At 43.1% G+C, this 16326-nt stretch overlaps 1 protein-coding gene across 2 annotated transcripts in view; it reads left to right on the forward strand.

The window, feature by feature from the left end:
- tmem259 (transmembrane protein 259) overlaps positions 1-16326 on the forward strand; it is a 93870-nt gene that overhangs the window by 70516 nt on the left and 7028 nt on the right. For both annotated transcript variants that reach the window (XM_038776751.1, XM_038776752.1), the window contains exons 7-10: positions 18-75; positions 11431-11514; positions 13760-13892; positions 15355-15454. In XM_038776751.1, the coding sequence (XP_038632679.1) occupies positions 18-75; positions 11431-11514; positions 13760-13892; positions 15355-15454 (375 nt within the window). The remainder of the gene's footprint in view (positions 1-17; positions 76-11430; positions 11515-13759; positions 13893-15354; positions 15455-16326) is intronic.

Consider the following 16326-nt stretch of genomic DNA (forward strand, 5'->3'; position numbering starts at 1 on the left):
TCTTTCCTTTTCCCCAGACATTGTCGGTTTCTATGCTGTTACGTTACTCTCATCATCAGATCTTTGTCTTTATTGGTAAGTTTGTGTCTTATGGTTTCTTCATTGTGAGCTTTGCATAAAGTGAACAAGAAGTGGTGCTGCTTTATTTAAAAATGTTGATTTGATGAGTTCTTGACCAAGTAGGGCAGCACGGTAGCACTGTGGCTAGCAATGTTGCTTAGCAGCGCCAGGGTCCCAGGTTAAATTCCTGGCTTGACTCCTGTCTGTGCGGAGTCTGCAAGTTCTCCCCACGCCTGTGTGGGTTTTCTCCGGGTGCTCTGGTTTCCTCCTACACGTGCTGTTAGGCGAATTGGACATTCTGAATTCACTCTCTGTGTACCCGAACAGGCGCTGGAGTGTGGTGACTAGGGGATTTTCACAGTAGCTTCATTGCAGTGTTAATGTAAGCCTACTTGTGACAACGATAATGATTATTATTATTAAGTGCAGACATGGTTTAAATCTATAACCCAAACCCTAATTTCCTTTTTTCCGTTAATGCATTCAAGTTAAGCTGTGGAATACTAACACAGGTAGTTATTGCCTGGTGTAATGCTTCACTCTAATTCAAACAGGGGTTGAATTGTTTATGATAAAATTAAAAGCATCTCCATTAAAGTAATGGGGAGGGGGAAAAAAGAAAGACATACATTTATAGTGCATCTCACAATCGCCAGATGTCTCAAACACTTGCCAGTACTTTTTTGAAGTGTAGAAAATGCAGCAGCTGATTTGCACTCGGCAAACTCCCACAAGCACCAATGCAATAACCATCTGATCTTTTTATTGTGATGTTGATTGAGGGATAAATATTGGCCAGGACACCAGGATAACTCTCCTCATCTTTAAAATAGGTCCATGGGATCGTTTACATCCGCCCTAGCAAGTAAATATGTATTTGGTTTAACCAATGAGTGGAATGAGATTTAACTCATAACTATGTGATTCAGAAGCGAGTATGCTGCCAACTGAGCCACCGCTGACACTGCTAGAAGAACTGTCATAATGCTGTTCAATGCTTCATATGCTTCCATCTCTGTGTCATTTCAAGCCCTCTGTGTCCTTGTACATTTATATACTATCCTCCATGTTCTGGGACAGTTGAATATGCGGTTTTGTTACACCTGTAGCACCATATTTTGACTCTTATGTTCCTAGGTTTGTTTTCATGCCATTACAGCTTTTATTCTTCTCTTCTAAATCTTTTCTGAATGTGTGAAAGGAAAATGGGAAAAAAAATTGCACATGCAAATCTTTAATGACATTTGCTTCACCCGTTGAAGTCAAAGTCTGTTATGCAGATCTGAAATGGACATGCATTTCATGTCCACTGTGGCCCTCCATAGATATCAATTCCTCTTAAAGGAGGAGCGTGCTTAGTGTTGCAAAGTTATTTTGATATTGTCTACATCCTCTGCAACCTTGTATGGATCATCATATGTTTGACCCTATCAGATGATTGCTCCTGGCGACCATCCCTCTTTTCTCCTGCCCACCCCCCTCTTCTCTCTCCCCCCCCCCCCCCCCCCCCCCCCCCCCCCCCCTCTCTCTCTCTCTCACACACACACATCACAAACGCGCGCACATATACATGCGTGCATCTACACATACACACACTTGTCTCCCTGGCTTCTCAAAGTGACAGGACCGTTAAACTTTTTTACAGCTAGTACTGTTTTTTTTAAAAAAAGGCATTCATACATCTGGTTCAGCTTCCCTCGATAGAAGGCCTTGGGAACCTGCTGCAGCAGTCTCCCCTGGCCTGAGTTGGAAGGTTGGGTGAGAAAGCAGCACTGGATTTCAAGGTTTTTTAAAACCTGGAGTGGCATGGCAATCGTACTCTGCCACTCCATAGAAGTTATGACCCAATAAAGCCAGTTTTGCAAATCTGCTAGAGTGCTAATTTGACGCTTAACTATAAGCACAATAAATATTTGAAACTGTAGTTTCATACCTATTTAACAGCATCCAAATTATATTCCATTTAAAAAAAACAGAACAAACTAAATACTAATGACATCACAGATAAATAAAGACATAAGGAAAAAAACGGAGGGTCAAGAGGAGGCATATACCAAGTATATGAACAGCAAATGAGAGCTTGAGGAGAAAAGCGAATAGGAAAGCCAAGAGAAACAATGAAATTACATTATCAAGGTAAATAAGACAAAATAATGGTACAATCAAATTGTACAGAAAGAAAAGCTGGGATGGGAATAAGGAAGATGAGTTGAAGGATAATAGCTTTTAAAATAAAAGGGAGAAATATTAAGTAAATTAATCAAATATAAAGAAGATAAAACCACAGGTCCAAGCAGATTGCATTCAGCATTTTTTTAAATCGAGGAAAGATATAACAAAGGGTGTACTCCCAGAGAACTGGTGGATGCTAATGTTACACCTGTATTTAAGAAACGAGATGGAACATGTCTGGGGAACTATAGACTAGTAGGCTCAACATCAGTAAAGGGAAAAATAGTGGAATCCCTACTATAGCAGAAAATGAAAAAAAATCTAGAAACCAAAAATATTATAATGAGTCAGCATGGATTTCAAAAGGGAAAGTTGTTTGACCAATCTCATTGAATTCTTGAAGATGAGAGTTGACAAGGATTTGCAATAGATGTAATCTATCTGGATTTCAAAAATAATAAGACTTACATTTTTATTGTACTTTTCACAGCCACCAGACTTCTCAGCAGTTTGCAACTAATTAAGTGCTTTAAAGGTGTTGTAATGTAGGAGACATAGCAACAAATGTATGCACAGTACATTCCCTTAAACAACAATATGATAATCTATTTTTGTGATGTTAATTCAGGGATAAACATTAGACAGGATGCTGGGAAGAACTCCCTTCCTCTTCAAAGTAGTGCCCAAGAAATCTTTTATATCCACCTAGAACGGCAGATGGGGCCTCGGTTTAACATTTCATTCAAAGATGGCACAGTGTAGTATTCCCTCAGTAACAGCACTGGAGTGTTGGCCTTGAATATTGCCCTCCATCTGGAGTTGAATGTGAACCCACAACTTTCTGATTGAGGCAAGAGTACTACTAACTGAGCCATGACTGTCACAGCAAAAGGTCTTTGATAAAATGCCACAAAAGCCAGTGGAATAAAAGGGATAGTGGCAGCATGAAAATTGAGTACGGGACAGGGAACATAGTGGTGAATGGTTATTTTTCAAACTGAAGGAAGATGTACAGCGGTGTTCCCCAGGGGTTATACTGTGACCACTGCTTTTCTATAATACATTAATGACTTGGACAGGACAATTTCAAAATTTGTAGTTGACACAAAACTTGTAAGTATAACAAACTAGAGATAGTGATAGACTTGAGGACATAGGCAAGCTTGTGGAATGGGCAGGTAAATTTAACACCGGGATCTGCAAAGTTATACATTTTGGTTGGACACACGAGGAGCGGCGATATAAACTAAAGGGTACAATTCTAAAGTGGTTGCATAAACGCGGAGACATGTATATGTGCACAAATCGTTGAAGGTGGTCGGGAAGGTTAAAATGGCATAATCAGGTATGTCATTGTGACGGGCATTGGAGGGGTGGTAGGTGGCGCTGGTAGGCATGTATGGTCCCAACTGGGATGATGTAGGATTTGTGAAGAAGGTGTGTGGAGCCATCCCCGACTTGGATTTGCATGAATTGATAGTGCGTGGAGACTGGAACTTGGGCAGGAGCAGAGATTGGACAGATCACAGCCGTGCTCGCTTGTCCCTTCGGGAGGGGGGGGGCGCGAAGGCGTTGGCTGGAGTAATAGTGAAAATGGGAGGGGTGGACCCTTGGAGGTTTCTGCACCTGGGGGAGTGGGAGTACTCTTTCTTTTTTCTCCTTGGTCCACAAGGTTTATTCGTAAATTTACTTTTTTATGGTGGGGAAGACGCTGCTGGCAGGGTTTAAGGGGTCTTAATTCTCGGCAATTGTGATAACAGGCCATGGACCACATTGGGTGGATATGGTGTTGGAGAGGGGTTGAGTGTATGGGCCGGGGTGGAGATGAGATGTGGGGCTGTTGGAAGACCGAGGGTTCTGTGATAAGATTGGGAAGGTAATCGAGGAATTTGAACTCAATCGAGGGGTTCAATTGTATGGGGGAGGTTTCGCAGGCAGTGGTTTGGGAAGCTCGAAAGGCGGGGGGGGGGGGGGCAATCCCGTTTAAGGCAAAGGTGCGTAAGGAGGAGAGGGTGAAGCGACAAAGGGTATTGATGAGATGCTGGAGGTAGACAGGAGTTATGCAGAAGTTGGGGATTCAACAAAGTTGGAAAGGAGGAAAGATCTACAGGCGAGTTTTGACTGGCTGTCCACAAGGAAGGCGGTGCGCTAATTGAAGCGGGCAAGGGGAGCGGTTTACGAATACGGAGAAAAGGCCATGTTGGCAGGCCAGCTTCGGGGGGAGGCAGCAGCGAGGGAAATTGTTCAGGTGCGGGATAGGGCAGGGAAGTTGGTGATGGCTCTGGATCAGATTAAAGGGTATTTGAGGAGTTTTATGAGAGATTGTATAGGTCGGAGCTGCCGGGGGGGGAGGGGTTGGGAAATGCGGGAGTTCCTGGATGTTTTGGAATACCTGAGGTTGGGGAGGGGAATCAGGACATATTGGATGGAGCGATAGCGGAGCACGAGATAAAAGATGCGATTGGGAGGATGCAGTTGGGGAAAGGTAGCAGGGCCAGCTGGGTTTCCGGTGGAGTATTACAAGAAATTTAAAGAAAGGTTGGCGCCGCTAATGGTGGGGAAGTTTGAGGAGGCAATAGGGAAGGGGGTGTTGCCACAGACTTTGGGGCAAGCATCGATCTCCCTGTTGCTTAAGAAGGATACGGATCCGACAGAATGTGGGTCGTATAGGCCCATATCACTTTTGAATGTGGACGCAAAAGTGTTGGCGAAGGTATTGGCGGATAGGTTGGAGGAGTTTCTCCCGAAAGTGATGGGTGAAGATCAGATGGAGTTTGCGAAGTGGAGGCAGCTCTTTTCGAACATAAGGAGGGTATGGAACGTGGTTATGGCACCGGCGGAGGGGAGGGAGATAGAGGTGTTGTGGCATTGGACGCCTAGAAGGCGTTTGACCGAGTAGAGTGGGGGTATTTGATGGCAGTTCTGGAGCGTTTTGGGATTGGGCCACGATTTGTAGATTGGGTAAGGCAGCTGTATAAGGAGTCGAGGGCGAGTGTCCGCACGAATAACATGAATGCGGGATATTTTGCTCTGCACCTGGGACCAGGCAGGGATGCCGTATGTCCCCCCTGTTGTTTGTGCTTGTGATTGAGCCGTTGGCCATCAAGTTGAGGAGTTTGGAGTTGTGGAAATGAATAGTGTGGGGGTTAGAGCATAGGGTATCTTTGTATGCGGACGACTTGCTGTTGTATGTATCAGAACCGAGTGGGGGGTCGATGGGGGGCATATTGGAGTTGCTTCGAGTATTTGAGTCTTTTTCGGGATATAAACTTAATTTGGAGAAAAGTGAATATTTTGTGGCGTCTCGGCCAGGGATGGGGGGGCTACCATTCCGTAGGGTGGGGATTCACTTTAGATATCTGGGGGTGCAGGTGGCATGGATTGAGGGGGGCTCCGTAGGTACAACATTACTAGTTTGGTGGGGAGGGTGAAAGCATATCTGACACGGTGGGATGGTCTTCCCCTCCCGCTGGCAGGTCGGGTCCAGGCAATTAAAATGAATATGTGCCTGCCGATCTTTCTGCTAGAGGCATCTTTCAAGGAGGTTGAAAAGATGATTACGTCATTTATGTGGGGGGAGGGGATGCCGAGGATTAGGAAGGTGTTGTTGCAGAGAGGACGGCAGTCGGAAGGGTTGATTCTTCCGAATTTACTATATTATTACTGGGCGGCGAATGCTGCGAAGGTGAGGAACTGGGTTCGGGGGGGGCGGGGGCTCACAGTGGGTCAGGATGGTGGAGAGTCTGTGCAGGGGGTTGAGGGCGTTGGCAACAGCGCTGCTCCCGATGGCCCCACGAAAATACTCAGGGAGTCCGGTAGTAGTAGCGACATTGAAAATCTGGAGGCAATTGCGCCAATACTTTTGACTGGGGGCGGTGTCAAGGGAAATGCCGATTCAGGGGAATCACAGATTTGAGCCATGGAAGCCGGATGGCAGTTTTCGGAGATGGGAGGAGAAGGGAGCAAGGGCACGTAAAAATTTGTTTTGGAGGGCCGGTTTGCGGGCCTGAAGGAGCTGGAGGCGAAATATGGGTTGGGGCAGGGGGAAATGTTTAGGTATATGCAGGTCCGGGATTTCACTAAGAAGGTGATAGAACTTTCCGGTGGCTCCGGCCTCCACACTGTTGGAGGAGGTGCTGACGACAGGGGGAATGGACAAGAGGGTGGTGTTTGCGATTAATGGGACGATTATATGTGAAGATAAGCCACTGCAGGACGGGATTGAGACGAAGTGGGAGGAAGAGTTGGGAGAGGGTATGGAGGAGGGATCGTGGTGTGAGGTGCTTCGGAGGGTGAATGCCTCAACTTCGTGCGCGAGGTTGGGGCTGATACAACTGAAGGTGGTGTATAGGGCGCACCTCACAAAGGCGAGGATGAAGCGACTCTTTGAGGGGGTTGAGGATGTTTGTGAGCATTGCAGGGGGGGGGGGCGCAAACCACGTTCATATGCTTTGGACCAAAGCTGGAATGGTATTGGGGGAAGGGTTTCTTGGTAATTTCGAAGGTGATACATGTGAGGCTTGAGCCGGGTACTTTGGAAGTCATATTCGGGGTATCGGATTGGACGGGGTTGGAAGCGGATGCGGAGGCAGATGTTGTAACCTTTGCCTCGCTGATCGCCCAAAGGCGGATCCTGTTGGGGTGGCACATCAGTCTTTCCACCCTGTGCCCTGGCGTGATGGGGGGATTTGTTGGAGTTTTTAACTCTCGAGAAGGTGAAGTTTGAGTTGAGGGGAAGGATGGAAGGGTTCTACAATTCATGGGCTTTGTTCATTATGCACTTTCAAGGATTGGATGACATTGAACATTAGGGTGGGGTTGGACTGGGTGTGGGGGGGTGTTGGACTGTGTATGTTATTGATGCCTATGTATGGGTGGATGGTGGATTCCTGATTCCTTTTCTTTGATGTTTGTAGTTAAAATGTTGGGGGAGGAGGGGATTGTTGACTAGGGGTTTGACATTGTATTTGTTATTGTTGATGGTGGGTTTAAATTTGGATGAAAATGTGAAAAAGGAGGAAATAAAAAATAGACATAATAGAGGCTTAGAGTGCAAAAACAAAGACATTATGATGAACCTTTATAAAACATTGGTTCGGCCTCAACTGGAGCATTGTCCAATTTTGGACGCTGCACTTTAAGAAGGGTGTGAATACTAGTGAGAGAGCACAGAAAAGAGTCACGAGAATGGTTTCCGGGTTGAGGGATTTCAGTTATATGGATAAACTGCAGGGGCTGAGTTTATTACTTTTACATAGAACATAAACATAGAAAATATAGCACAGAACAGGCCCTTCGGCCAACGATGTTGTGCCGAACTTTTGCCCTAGATTAAGAACAAATCAATCTACACCCCAGCGGTCTACCGTAATCCATGTACCTATCTAATAGCCGCTTGAAGGTCCCTAATGTTTCCGACACAACTACTTCCACAGGCAGTGCATTCCATGCCCCCACTACTCTGCGCAAACAACCTACCTCTGACATCCCCCTATATCTTCCACCATTCACCTTAAATTTACATCCCCTTGTAATGGTTTGTTCCACCCGAGGAAAAAGTCTCTGACTGTCCACTCTATCTATTCCCCTGATCATCTTATAAACCTCTATCCGGTCACCCCTCATCCTTCTCCGTTCTAATGAGAAAAGGCCTAGCACCCTCAACCTTTCCTTGTAAGACCTACTCTCCTTTCCAGGCAACATCCTGGTAAATCTCCTTTGCACCTTTTCCAAAGCTTCCACATCCTTCCTAAAATGAGGCGACCAGAACTGCACACTGTACTCCAAATGTGGCCTTACCAAGGTTTTGTCCAGCTGCGTTATCACCTCACTGCTCTTAAATTCAACCTTAAATTCAATTTATTCCTTGCTGTTTGTCAAACTTGCTATGTGATTTTGGTTTTAATTCATTGTCTTAGGCACCTGGCGCAGAGTTCATTGAATTCATTCCGAGTAACTTTGACTGTAACATTGTCCTAACAATATCCCACTCAAGATCAGATTTGGCACTTTCTGTTTCGGAATCATCCCTCCACAGAAAATCATCTTCCTCTTCATCTATTGAATTGGATGTTCTACTATGTAAGGGTCCTTCCTGTTGATTCCTTTATTTTCCCTTTATTTTTTGATGTTATTCTTTTGATCCATGGATGCTTAATGGACATATATCTTTAAGTCAAGCAGCAGAGAGAATGAGGAATTCAAAAAGTTGTAGCATAGTATATGGTGCTGCTTTTTGAACAACAGAACTCCGATGCTATGTCACCTGAGAGATGGGGTGGGACTTGGTTCGATTGGTTGGCTGGTGGCTAATGAATTGGCCAAAGGCCTTATTCTGCCTGGTAACAGGTGGTGACTGGGTCCTACCTGAGTGGGAAGATTTCCAGAGACCAAAGGAGAGCAGGGCCGGCTTCCCATGGCACTCGGGACAGGACCTGCTCCCCCTCGTGTTTTCTTCAGAAAGCCTGCTGTATTTATGAAATTGCAGAGACCTGTGTGTGTGGTGTGCACACACATATAGATAATAGAGGTTGGGGGCAAGTTAAAGTGGGAGGATTAGGAATTAAATAATAGTTGACCAGTTGTATTTGCTGCATATTTCATTGTAGTTTTGTTATAAAGAAAAAGTAATTGTGTTTACAATTACAAACCTGGTGACTGTAATTATTAGGCAGTCAAGGACCAAAGACTTGAGTATTTTTCAAAAAATTAATGGTTGATTCAATTGTGTTGCGACTCCAGGTCAAGATGGGCTGGAATTGACCGTGCCCTAGCCCAGGGTATCGTAACATTATTTTGAATGTTGTAATTGCAGTTTGCATTAATAGCATCCTACAATTTGATGGTGAAACCACACAAAACATCAAGCAGGGCAGCATGCATATTTCCACTCTTGCTAAGGTGTTTTCTCTGTCTACCATCTACCTATTCCATCCTGCACAAACATGATCCATGCATTGGTTTGTTGGGGCATGCATCTGAAGTTTGAACTACGAACATTATACCCCTGGTATATTGCAATGTGGTTGTACTTCTTTGCAGGTGCCTCTTGATTTCATCAGTTATATGGGATGACCCACACTAATAAGCTTCATTCTTTGGGCAGGTCACCGGGTACCTATTTCACATGTTATCAGTCCACACCGTTACTTCATTCTAATGTTTGTCATGGATGTGTACATTCTCTCTGGCACCACGTGTTTTAATTTAGTTCTGTCGGCCAGGCAGACAGGAACTACCGAGTTTTCCCACGTTCTGCGGTTTTCACGAGATTTGTTTTCGGACTTTCCACTCCACAGTTCAGTTGGTAGGCATATCAAAATACATGGATGCATCATCCATGTTGCCAGTGTGACATAATGGGTACACGTTTTTGTCAATGTTTGATGATGAATGCCTGGAAACTAGTAATTTTGGTATTCAGATCTTTTCGGAGCCTCTGAACGATCATGGCCTCCTGTTGCAGCACTGGGCATTTTCGTTGCATAGAGTGGCTACACCAACTAGTTATTGCTTTGAAACCTTTGCTGGATTCGGAGTTTGATTAGGTCCACTTAATTGCATAAACATCAAATTCCCTTGCAGCACAGTTATTTGACGAGTTAGTAAATGCTACAGTGTTTAGCTTGAAACAAGCTTCATACTTCATTCTTTTTGCTGAAGAGCCCATTTCTGTCCTTTGTTCACAACATGGTCTGCTCTGTGTGGACATGTCTTAAACTCCTGTGCATCATCTTGACAACATGGGCCAGATCACCTGTTTTATCCCATGTGGGAACTTGTATGGTGAACCATGTATGCATTTCTTTTTTTTAATAAAGAGTACCCAATTCATTTTTTTTTCCCAATTAAGGGGCAATTTAGTGTGGCCAATTCACCTGCCCTGCACATTTTTGGGTTGTGGGGGCAAAACCTACGCAAACACAGGGAGAATGTGCAAACTCCACACGGACAGTGACCCAGAGCCAGGATCGAACCTGGGTCCTCAGTGCCGTGAAGCAGCGATGCTAACCACTGTGCCACCGTGCTGCCCCATACATGCTTTTCTGGGAAAAGAATTGAGGCCAACTCCTCATGCAAGTACCACCAAATTTCTTGGCATCAAAGGGAAGTTGACTTGTATGTTAAGTATTTGCCTAAACATTAATTTTGGTGCCAAAGAAGTCCTATACACCAGGATGACATTTACATCACTATTTCTGATATATTTTGGTAAGAAAAGTAAGGAGGCGACATATTAATTGAAAAGTAAGAATTAAATGGAGTAAAGGAGCAAAGAAATTGTGGAGTATCAATACATAAATCGTTAAAAAATGGTGATGCAGATTAAAACCATTTAAAAATAAATAAATAAACAAACCAGGCATTAGGGTTTATTTCTCAAGGGATAGAATTGAAAAGCAGAGAACTTATGCTAAACTTGTATTGAACTTTGGTTGGACCACACTGGGATTATGGTGTACAGTTCTAGTCCGCATATTATAAAAGGTATCAAGACACTAGTGATGCGTGCAAAAAGGATTTATAAATATTATGCCAGAAATGCAAAAGTTGGAACAGGCTTCAAAAGAGGGCTGACCTAACAGTAGGCGTCACAATTATGAAAGATAGACGGGGAGAGAATATTTTAATTTGTGCAGAAGAGCAAAATTACAGGCCATCAATGTAAGATGGTCACTAAGAAATTAAATGTAAAATTCAGAAGAAATAGTTTTACTAAGTGGTATTTAGCATAGATGCAATAGAGGGAAGGCTAAATCAGCACATCAGGGAGTAGAGACTAGACGGTTCTGCTGATAGAGAAAAAGACGGGAGGCGGCTTCAGGTAGCACATATACAGCATGTACGGGTTGGTCCGAGTGGCCCACTTCTGTGCTGTCTGTCTTCTATAAATCTACGTAACATCTGATAACGTCTATAACATGGGTTATTGTAGCTTTCTCACCTGCCATATGCTTTGTTTACCTGTAGGGCATAATGGTTATAATATAAAACGGTTAGGTAAAATAATAATTAATGTTTACTACTTCCCCCATTATATTTTTAATCATAGAATGTGCATCATAGTTCCAAATATTGCAGCTGTAGTGCAGTGCCTAACCAAATTGGAAACAAAATGGCTTGTGCATTTGAAAAGGAGCCATAAAGTCTAATATAAGACCTGCCATATTTATCAATTAATTAACTTTTTTCTTTCAGTTGATTTGTTGCAGATGTTGGAGATGAACATGACAATTGCATTTCCTGCAGCTCCTTTACTTACTGTGATACTAGCACTTGTTGGTAAGAATGATTTGTGTTGAGTAGCATTTTTGTTGATGTTCCTGTCTTTCTATTGAATCTGAAATAAAAATGGAAAGCTGCACGTTTAATGGCAAAAAAAAACTTGAGGAATTAGAACAGGTTTACATTGAATACAGTTGATTCATCTTCACCTCAAAGAAAGAGCAGTTAACATTCTGGATGCGAGCTCTTCTATTGCAAGTTCCCAGAAACATTTACCATCTCACTTTACGGTGTTAGCAACCGTCTTGCGTATTCCAAACATACCCTATTTTCATATAGAATTAGCAGCAACCTGGTTAAAATAATGATGCACTATGGTGTCTTCAGAAGTAACTTGACTGTTGCAGTACAACAATGCACAGTGTGGCTGGTAGAAACCAGTTATTCTCCAGGAATTCTGAAACTGCCATCAATATGATTAGGTAAGTAATTGATATCTTAGCAGAGGTAAAAATTGAAAAAGCTGGAAATCAGAAATAAAAACCGTGCTGGAAATACACGACAGGTATCTAAAAGGGAAAGACAGGTTGACATTTTTTTTGGGACCCAAGACGCTATAGGAACCAGACAAGGAAAAATGAAAGTCCCAGCGGACACTCCGCCCTTTTAAAATAAATTTAGGGTACCCATATTTTTTTCCAGTTAAGGGGCAATTTGACATGGCGAATTCACCTATTCTGCACATGTTGTGGGGGTGAGGCCCACGCAAACACTGGGAGAATGTGCAAGCTCCACATGGACAGTGTCCCGGGGCCAGGGTCGAACCCGGCTCCTCAGTACCGTGAGGCAGTGCTCGCTCCCTTTTTGAGAGAGAGCTGTCTGGTGGTGATTTAACCCGAGGGTCACAACTACTCAGGCGAGGGGCCATCTCCCCTCCTGTCCGTTTTGCCCCCTCCCCTCCTGACAGGTCTGCATCGCCCCCTCCCCATCTGACTTGTCTGCATCACTCCCCTCCTGACTGGTCTGCATCACCCCATCCCCTCCTGACATGTCTGCATCACTCCCTCCCCTCCTGACTGGCCTGCATCACCCCCTCCCCTCCTTGGCCTGCATCACCCCCTCCCCTCCTTCCTGGTCTGCCTCACCCCCTCCCCTTCTGACTGGTCTGCATCAACCTCTCCCCTCCTGACTTATTTTCATCACCCCCTCCCCTCCTGACTAGTCTGCATCACCGCCTCCCCTTGTGGTCTCATTTCTTCCCCCTCCTGTGTGTTGTCATCCCATACGGCATATATTTAAAATATAAATAGTTGAACGCGAGACCATTGTGTAGGCTTATCTTGAATTATTCTTTAAAGATTTATTTGTTTAATCCTTCCCAGATACCCTAGTGCAGAATATGTCCATATAGGCATACAGAAGAACCAGATCTGGTTTTAAAATGATTGCTGCATTTCATCATCGTGGGGAAGGAGTTCTCATCAAGATTACCTTTCATTTTCTGTTCTTCCTCAATTTTATTTTTAATTTTGATCACTTGTTTCATCTCCCTCCTTTGTTGCCAAGTACAGCTATGTTTCTTCCTCCTTATGTTTGCTGCCCCATCCATTATCTCAGTTTAATGTCACTGGTGTTCTTTGGGGCACTGTTCTCCCTCCGACTGAAGGTGTGTGAGGAAAGCTCATCACAATTGCTGGTTGCTGTCTCATATCGAACTCTTGTGTTTCTTAGTTACTGGTTATTTGCTTAATAATTATACTAAATGGCAAGCTGTTTTATTGTCATCTACAAATTTTGTGTCCCTTTGAAATGCTCTAAAATGGGAGGTTTCACAATAGCATATCTTTTGTGGAAATGATCCGTATTGACAAAACAAATCATTCCGGTGAAAAACAAACCAGTTTAAATCCACGTTGTATTTGGGAAATAAAAACACAGTAGAAATGAATGTTCTGTGCTTGTCACATTGCAACCAGCCCATCTTCTAAAGGCCAAATGTAAATAAAATATCCACTTTAAAAACAGAATGGGCCCAGAAATTCTTCTTGAATTGGGGTGGAAGTAATCTGGAATATTTCCATTTCTGATAAGGCATTCTTATCCATAATTTTGCTGATTGGCTCTCTTTACTTTTAAATCTTCAGTTGCAAATTTTGTAGGCATCATTTTGAAATTGTGGAGTTTTGCTGAGATTTGGTTCTGGGCTTTTATTTTTAAATATTTAATGTAAATAATTTTAAATATGCAGGCTTTCCTGATTTACCTTTCCCTGATATTTTTTGTTGTGTTTTTTTCTCTCCAGGGATGGAAGCCATAATGTCTGAATTCTTCAATGACACAACTACAGCATTTTACATTATTCTCATCGTTTGGCTTGCAGACCAGTATGATGCAATTTGCTGTCACACTAACACCAGCAAAAGACACTGGCTCAGGTGGGTTATGACCACGATCAAGGTCTGAACTTCTTGTGATTTCACAAATATTTTATTTTTTGTTTTGCTCGCTCAGCCTCACTCCTTAATAGAAGAGATACTGTCAAACATATGCAGAAATAACGGATTTATAGGCAGGGAATGGAGGAAGGCAAGTTTTCTGGGAACCATACTCCAGTAAGGCCAGTGAATTCAGGAAAAAAATTAAATAAAACTGTTGGAAGAACTTGAAAGGATTCCTAATTTAGTCAGGATGGCATAAGCAACATTAAATGTTGTACTAATATCCTGTTAAGAGACACTAGAACGACTGAAGTTTACAGTACTAGGTCATTTAGTTTATTTTGTCTGTATCGATGTCTTGGAGAGGATTTCATGACAATTTGTTGCAAAGTTCTGTATCCCCAGTGGCACAGTTGAGATTATTATTTCCCTGTTTTGAGATTGAAAGCTTTTACAATGGAGTGACAAGGCATAAGTTCAGCATGTTAACAAGGTAGGTCTTGAACTTGTCTGTGGATCTTCCATTAACCCATATTATAATTTCCAGATAAACAATGTCAGCTACTCAAAAATATTGATCTGATGGCCGGGCAAAGTCTTGGAGTCCAGAAACCCTAGTATGAAAATGATGCATCAGATCACTGCAAATGCCAACGTTTTCAGTATTCCTCAATGAACTCCATTGAAGTAGAAGAAAAAACAGGACGTGCAAAGAGAACCAGACAGTGGCTAAATTGTGGCCCAAATGACCTCTACTGTACATTTTGTTCTAGTGCGCCTTAACAGCACGTTAGTGCAACCTTTATTGCTGTTCGTGCCATCCTAACCGTTTAAATTTCTCCAACAGTTTCATTTAACTTTTTCTACTGAAGGGACTCGCCTTACTGGAGTTCGGTTCCCAGAAAACTTGCTTTCCTCCGTTCCCTGCCCGATTACCCATTATTCATGCGTGAGTTTGACAGTGAGTGTCAGCCAAACTGTTTAACTGTGGCAGGCAATACAACTTCTATCCATCCTCGCTTAAAGTCCATGCGTGCGTGCACGTGCATACACACGCACATGATCTAATCATGAGAAATTAAGACTGTGACTGATTTCCCCTCCCTTGCCAAAGGGTAGCGAGGCCAATTGTAACAGCCTTCACCACCACTGCCAACATCAAGTCCCAACATAGTTGAGATCAGCTAACTGATTTCAGAGAGTGTTATCAATCATATGAATCCTGAGATGTGATGCATCTCTTCTGGATCCTAAGTCCTGGGTATTACATCTGTTGTTTAGGTGGACAAAGATGGACAAAGCAGTATTTCAGAGCTGTAGATTGTTTATGTGAGATGTTTATTTTATTTACAATTTCTGGTGTTCATTTGTTCTGTTCAGCTTTGTGTCTCAATGTACTTGTTCTGAAGGATTAATGTGTACCTTCAACTGAATTTTTAAAATGAACATTTTTTTGCAGATTCTTTTACCTTTATCACTTTGCCTTTTATGCCTATCATTATCGGTTCAATGGGCAGTACAGCAGTTTGGCTTTGGTAACGTCATGGCTCTTCATACAGGTATATTCCTGGAGTTCTTTATTTTTGCTCCAAGTTTCACTCCTTTTATGTTACCTATCTAGCTGACTAAAGAGGGTAGGGTAGTATATGAGTAAAGAAAGTATGTATAATGTTGCCAATAAGGGTTATAAGTCTGACAATTGGAAGAACTTTAGAAGCCAGCAAAGGATGACCAAAAAAGTGAGAAAATAGAAATTAAACTAAACTAGCAAGGAGCATAAAAGCCGAGGAAAGAGAAAGACTTTCCACACTTATATAAAAAAGAAGATAGTGGTGAAAATAAACGTAGGAGCAAGGAAACAGTGGTTAGCACTGTTGCTTCACAGCTCTAGGGTCGATTTCCGACTTGGGTCATTGTGCGGAGTCTGCACGTTCTCCCCTTGTCTGTGTGTTTCCACCGGGTGCTCCGGTTTCCTCCCACAGTCCAAAGATTTGCAGGTTAGGTGGATTGGCCATGCTAAATTGCCCTTGGTGTCCAAAAAGGTTAGGTTGGGTTATGGCGATAGGGTGGAGGTGTGGGCTTAAGTAGAGTGCTCTTTCCAAGGGTTGGTGCAGACTCGATGGGCTGAATGGCGGCCTCCTGCACTATAAAGTCAATGAAATGGCAGCAGAACTAAACCAATATTTTGTCTATTTAACAGTAGAAGGCACATAAATCATACCAGAAAAAGTGGACATGGGTCTAATGTAACTTAAAATCATTAATATTCATAAAGAAAAAGTACTAGAAAAATTAATGGGACTAAAAGCCAAGATGCCCCCTGGACCTGATGGCCTGCATCCTAGGAGTCCAAAAGAGAGAACTGCAGGAATAGTGGATACATTATTTTTGACCTTGTAAATTTCCCAAATTCTCAAATGGTCTTGGCGGA

This window comes from Scyliorhinus canicula, chromosome 18 (assembly GCF_902713615.1).
Source record: "Scyliorhinus canicula chromosome 18, sScyCan1.1, whole genome shotgun sequence".
NCBI classification, from domain to species: domain Eukaryota; kingdom Metazoa; phylum Chordata; class Chondrichthyes; order Carcharhiniformes; family Scyliorhinidae; genus Scyliorhinus; species Scyliorhinus canicula.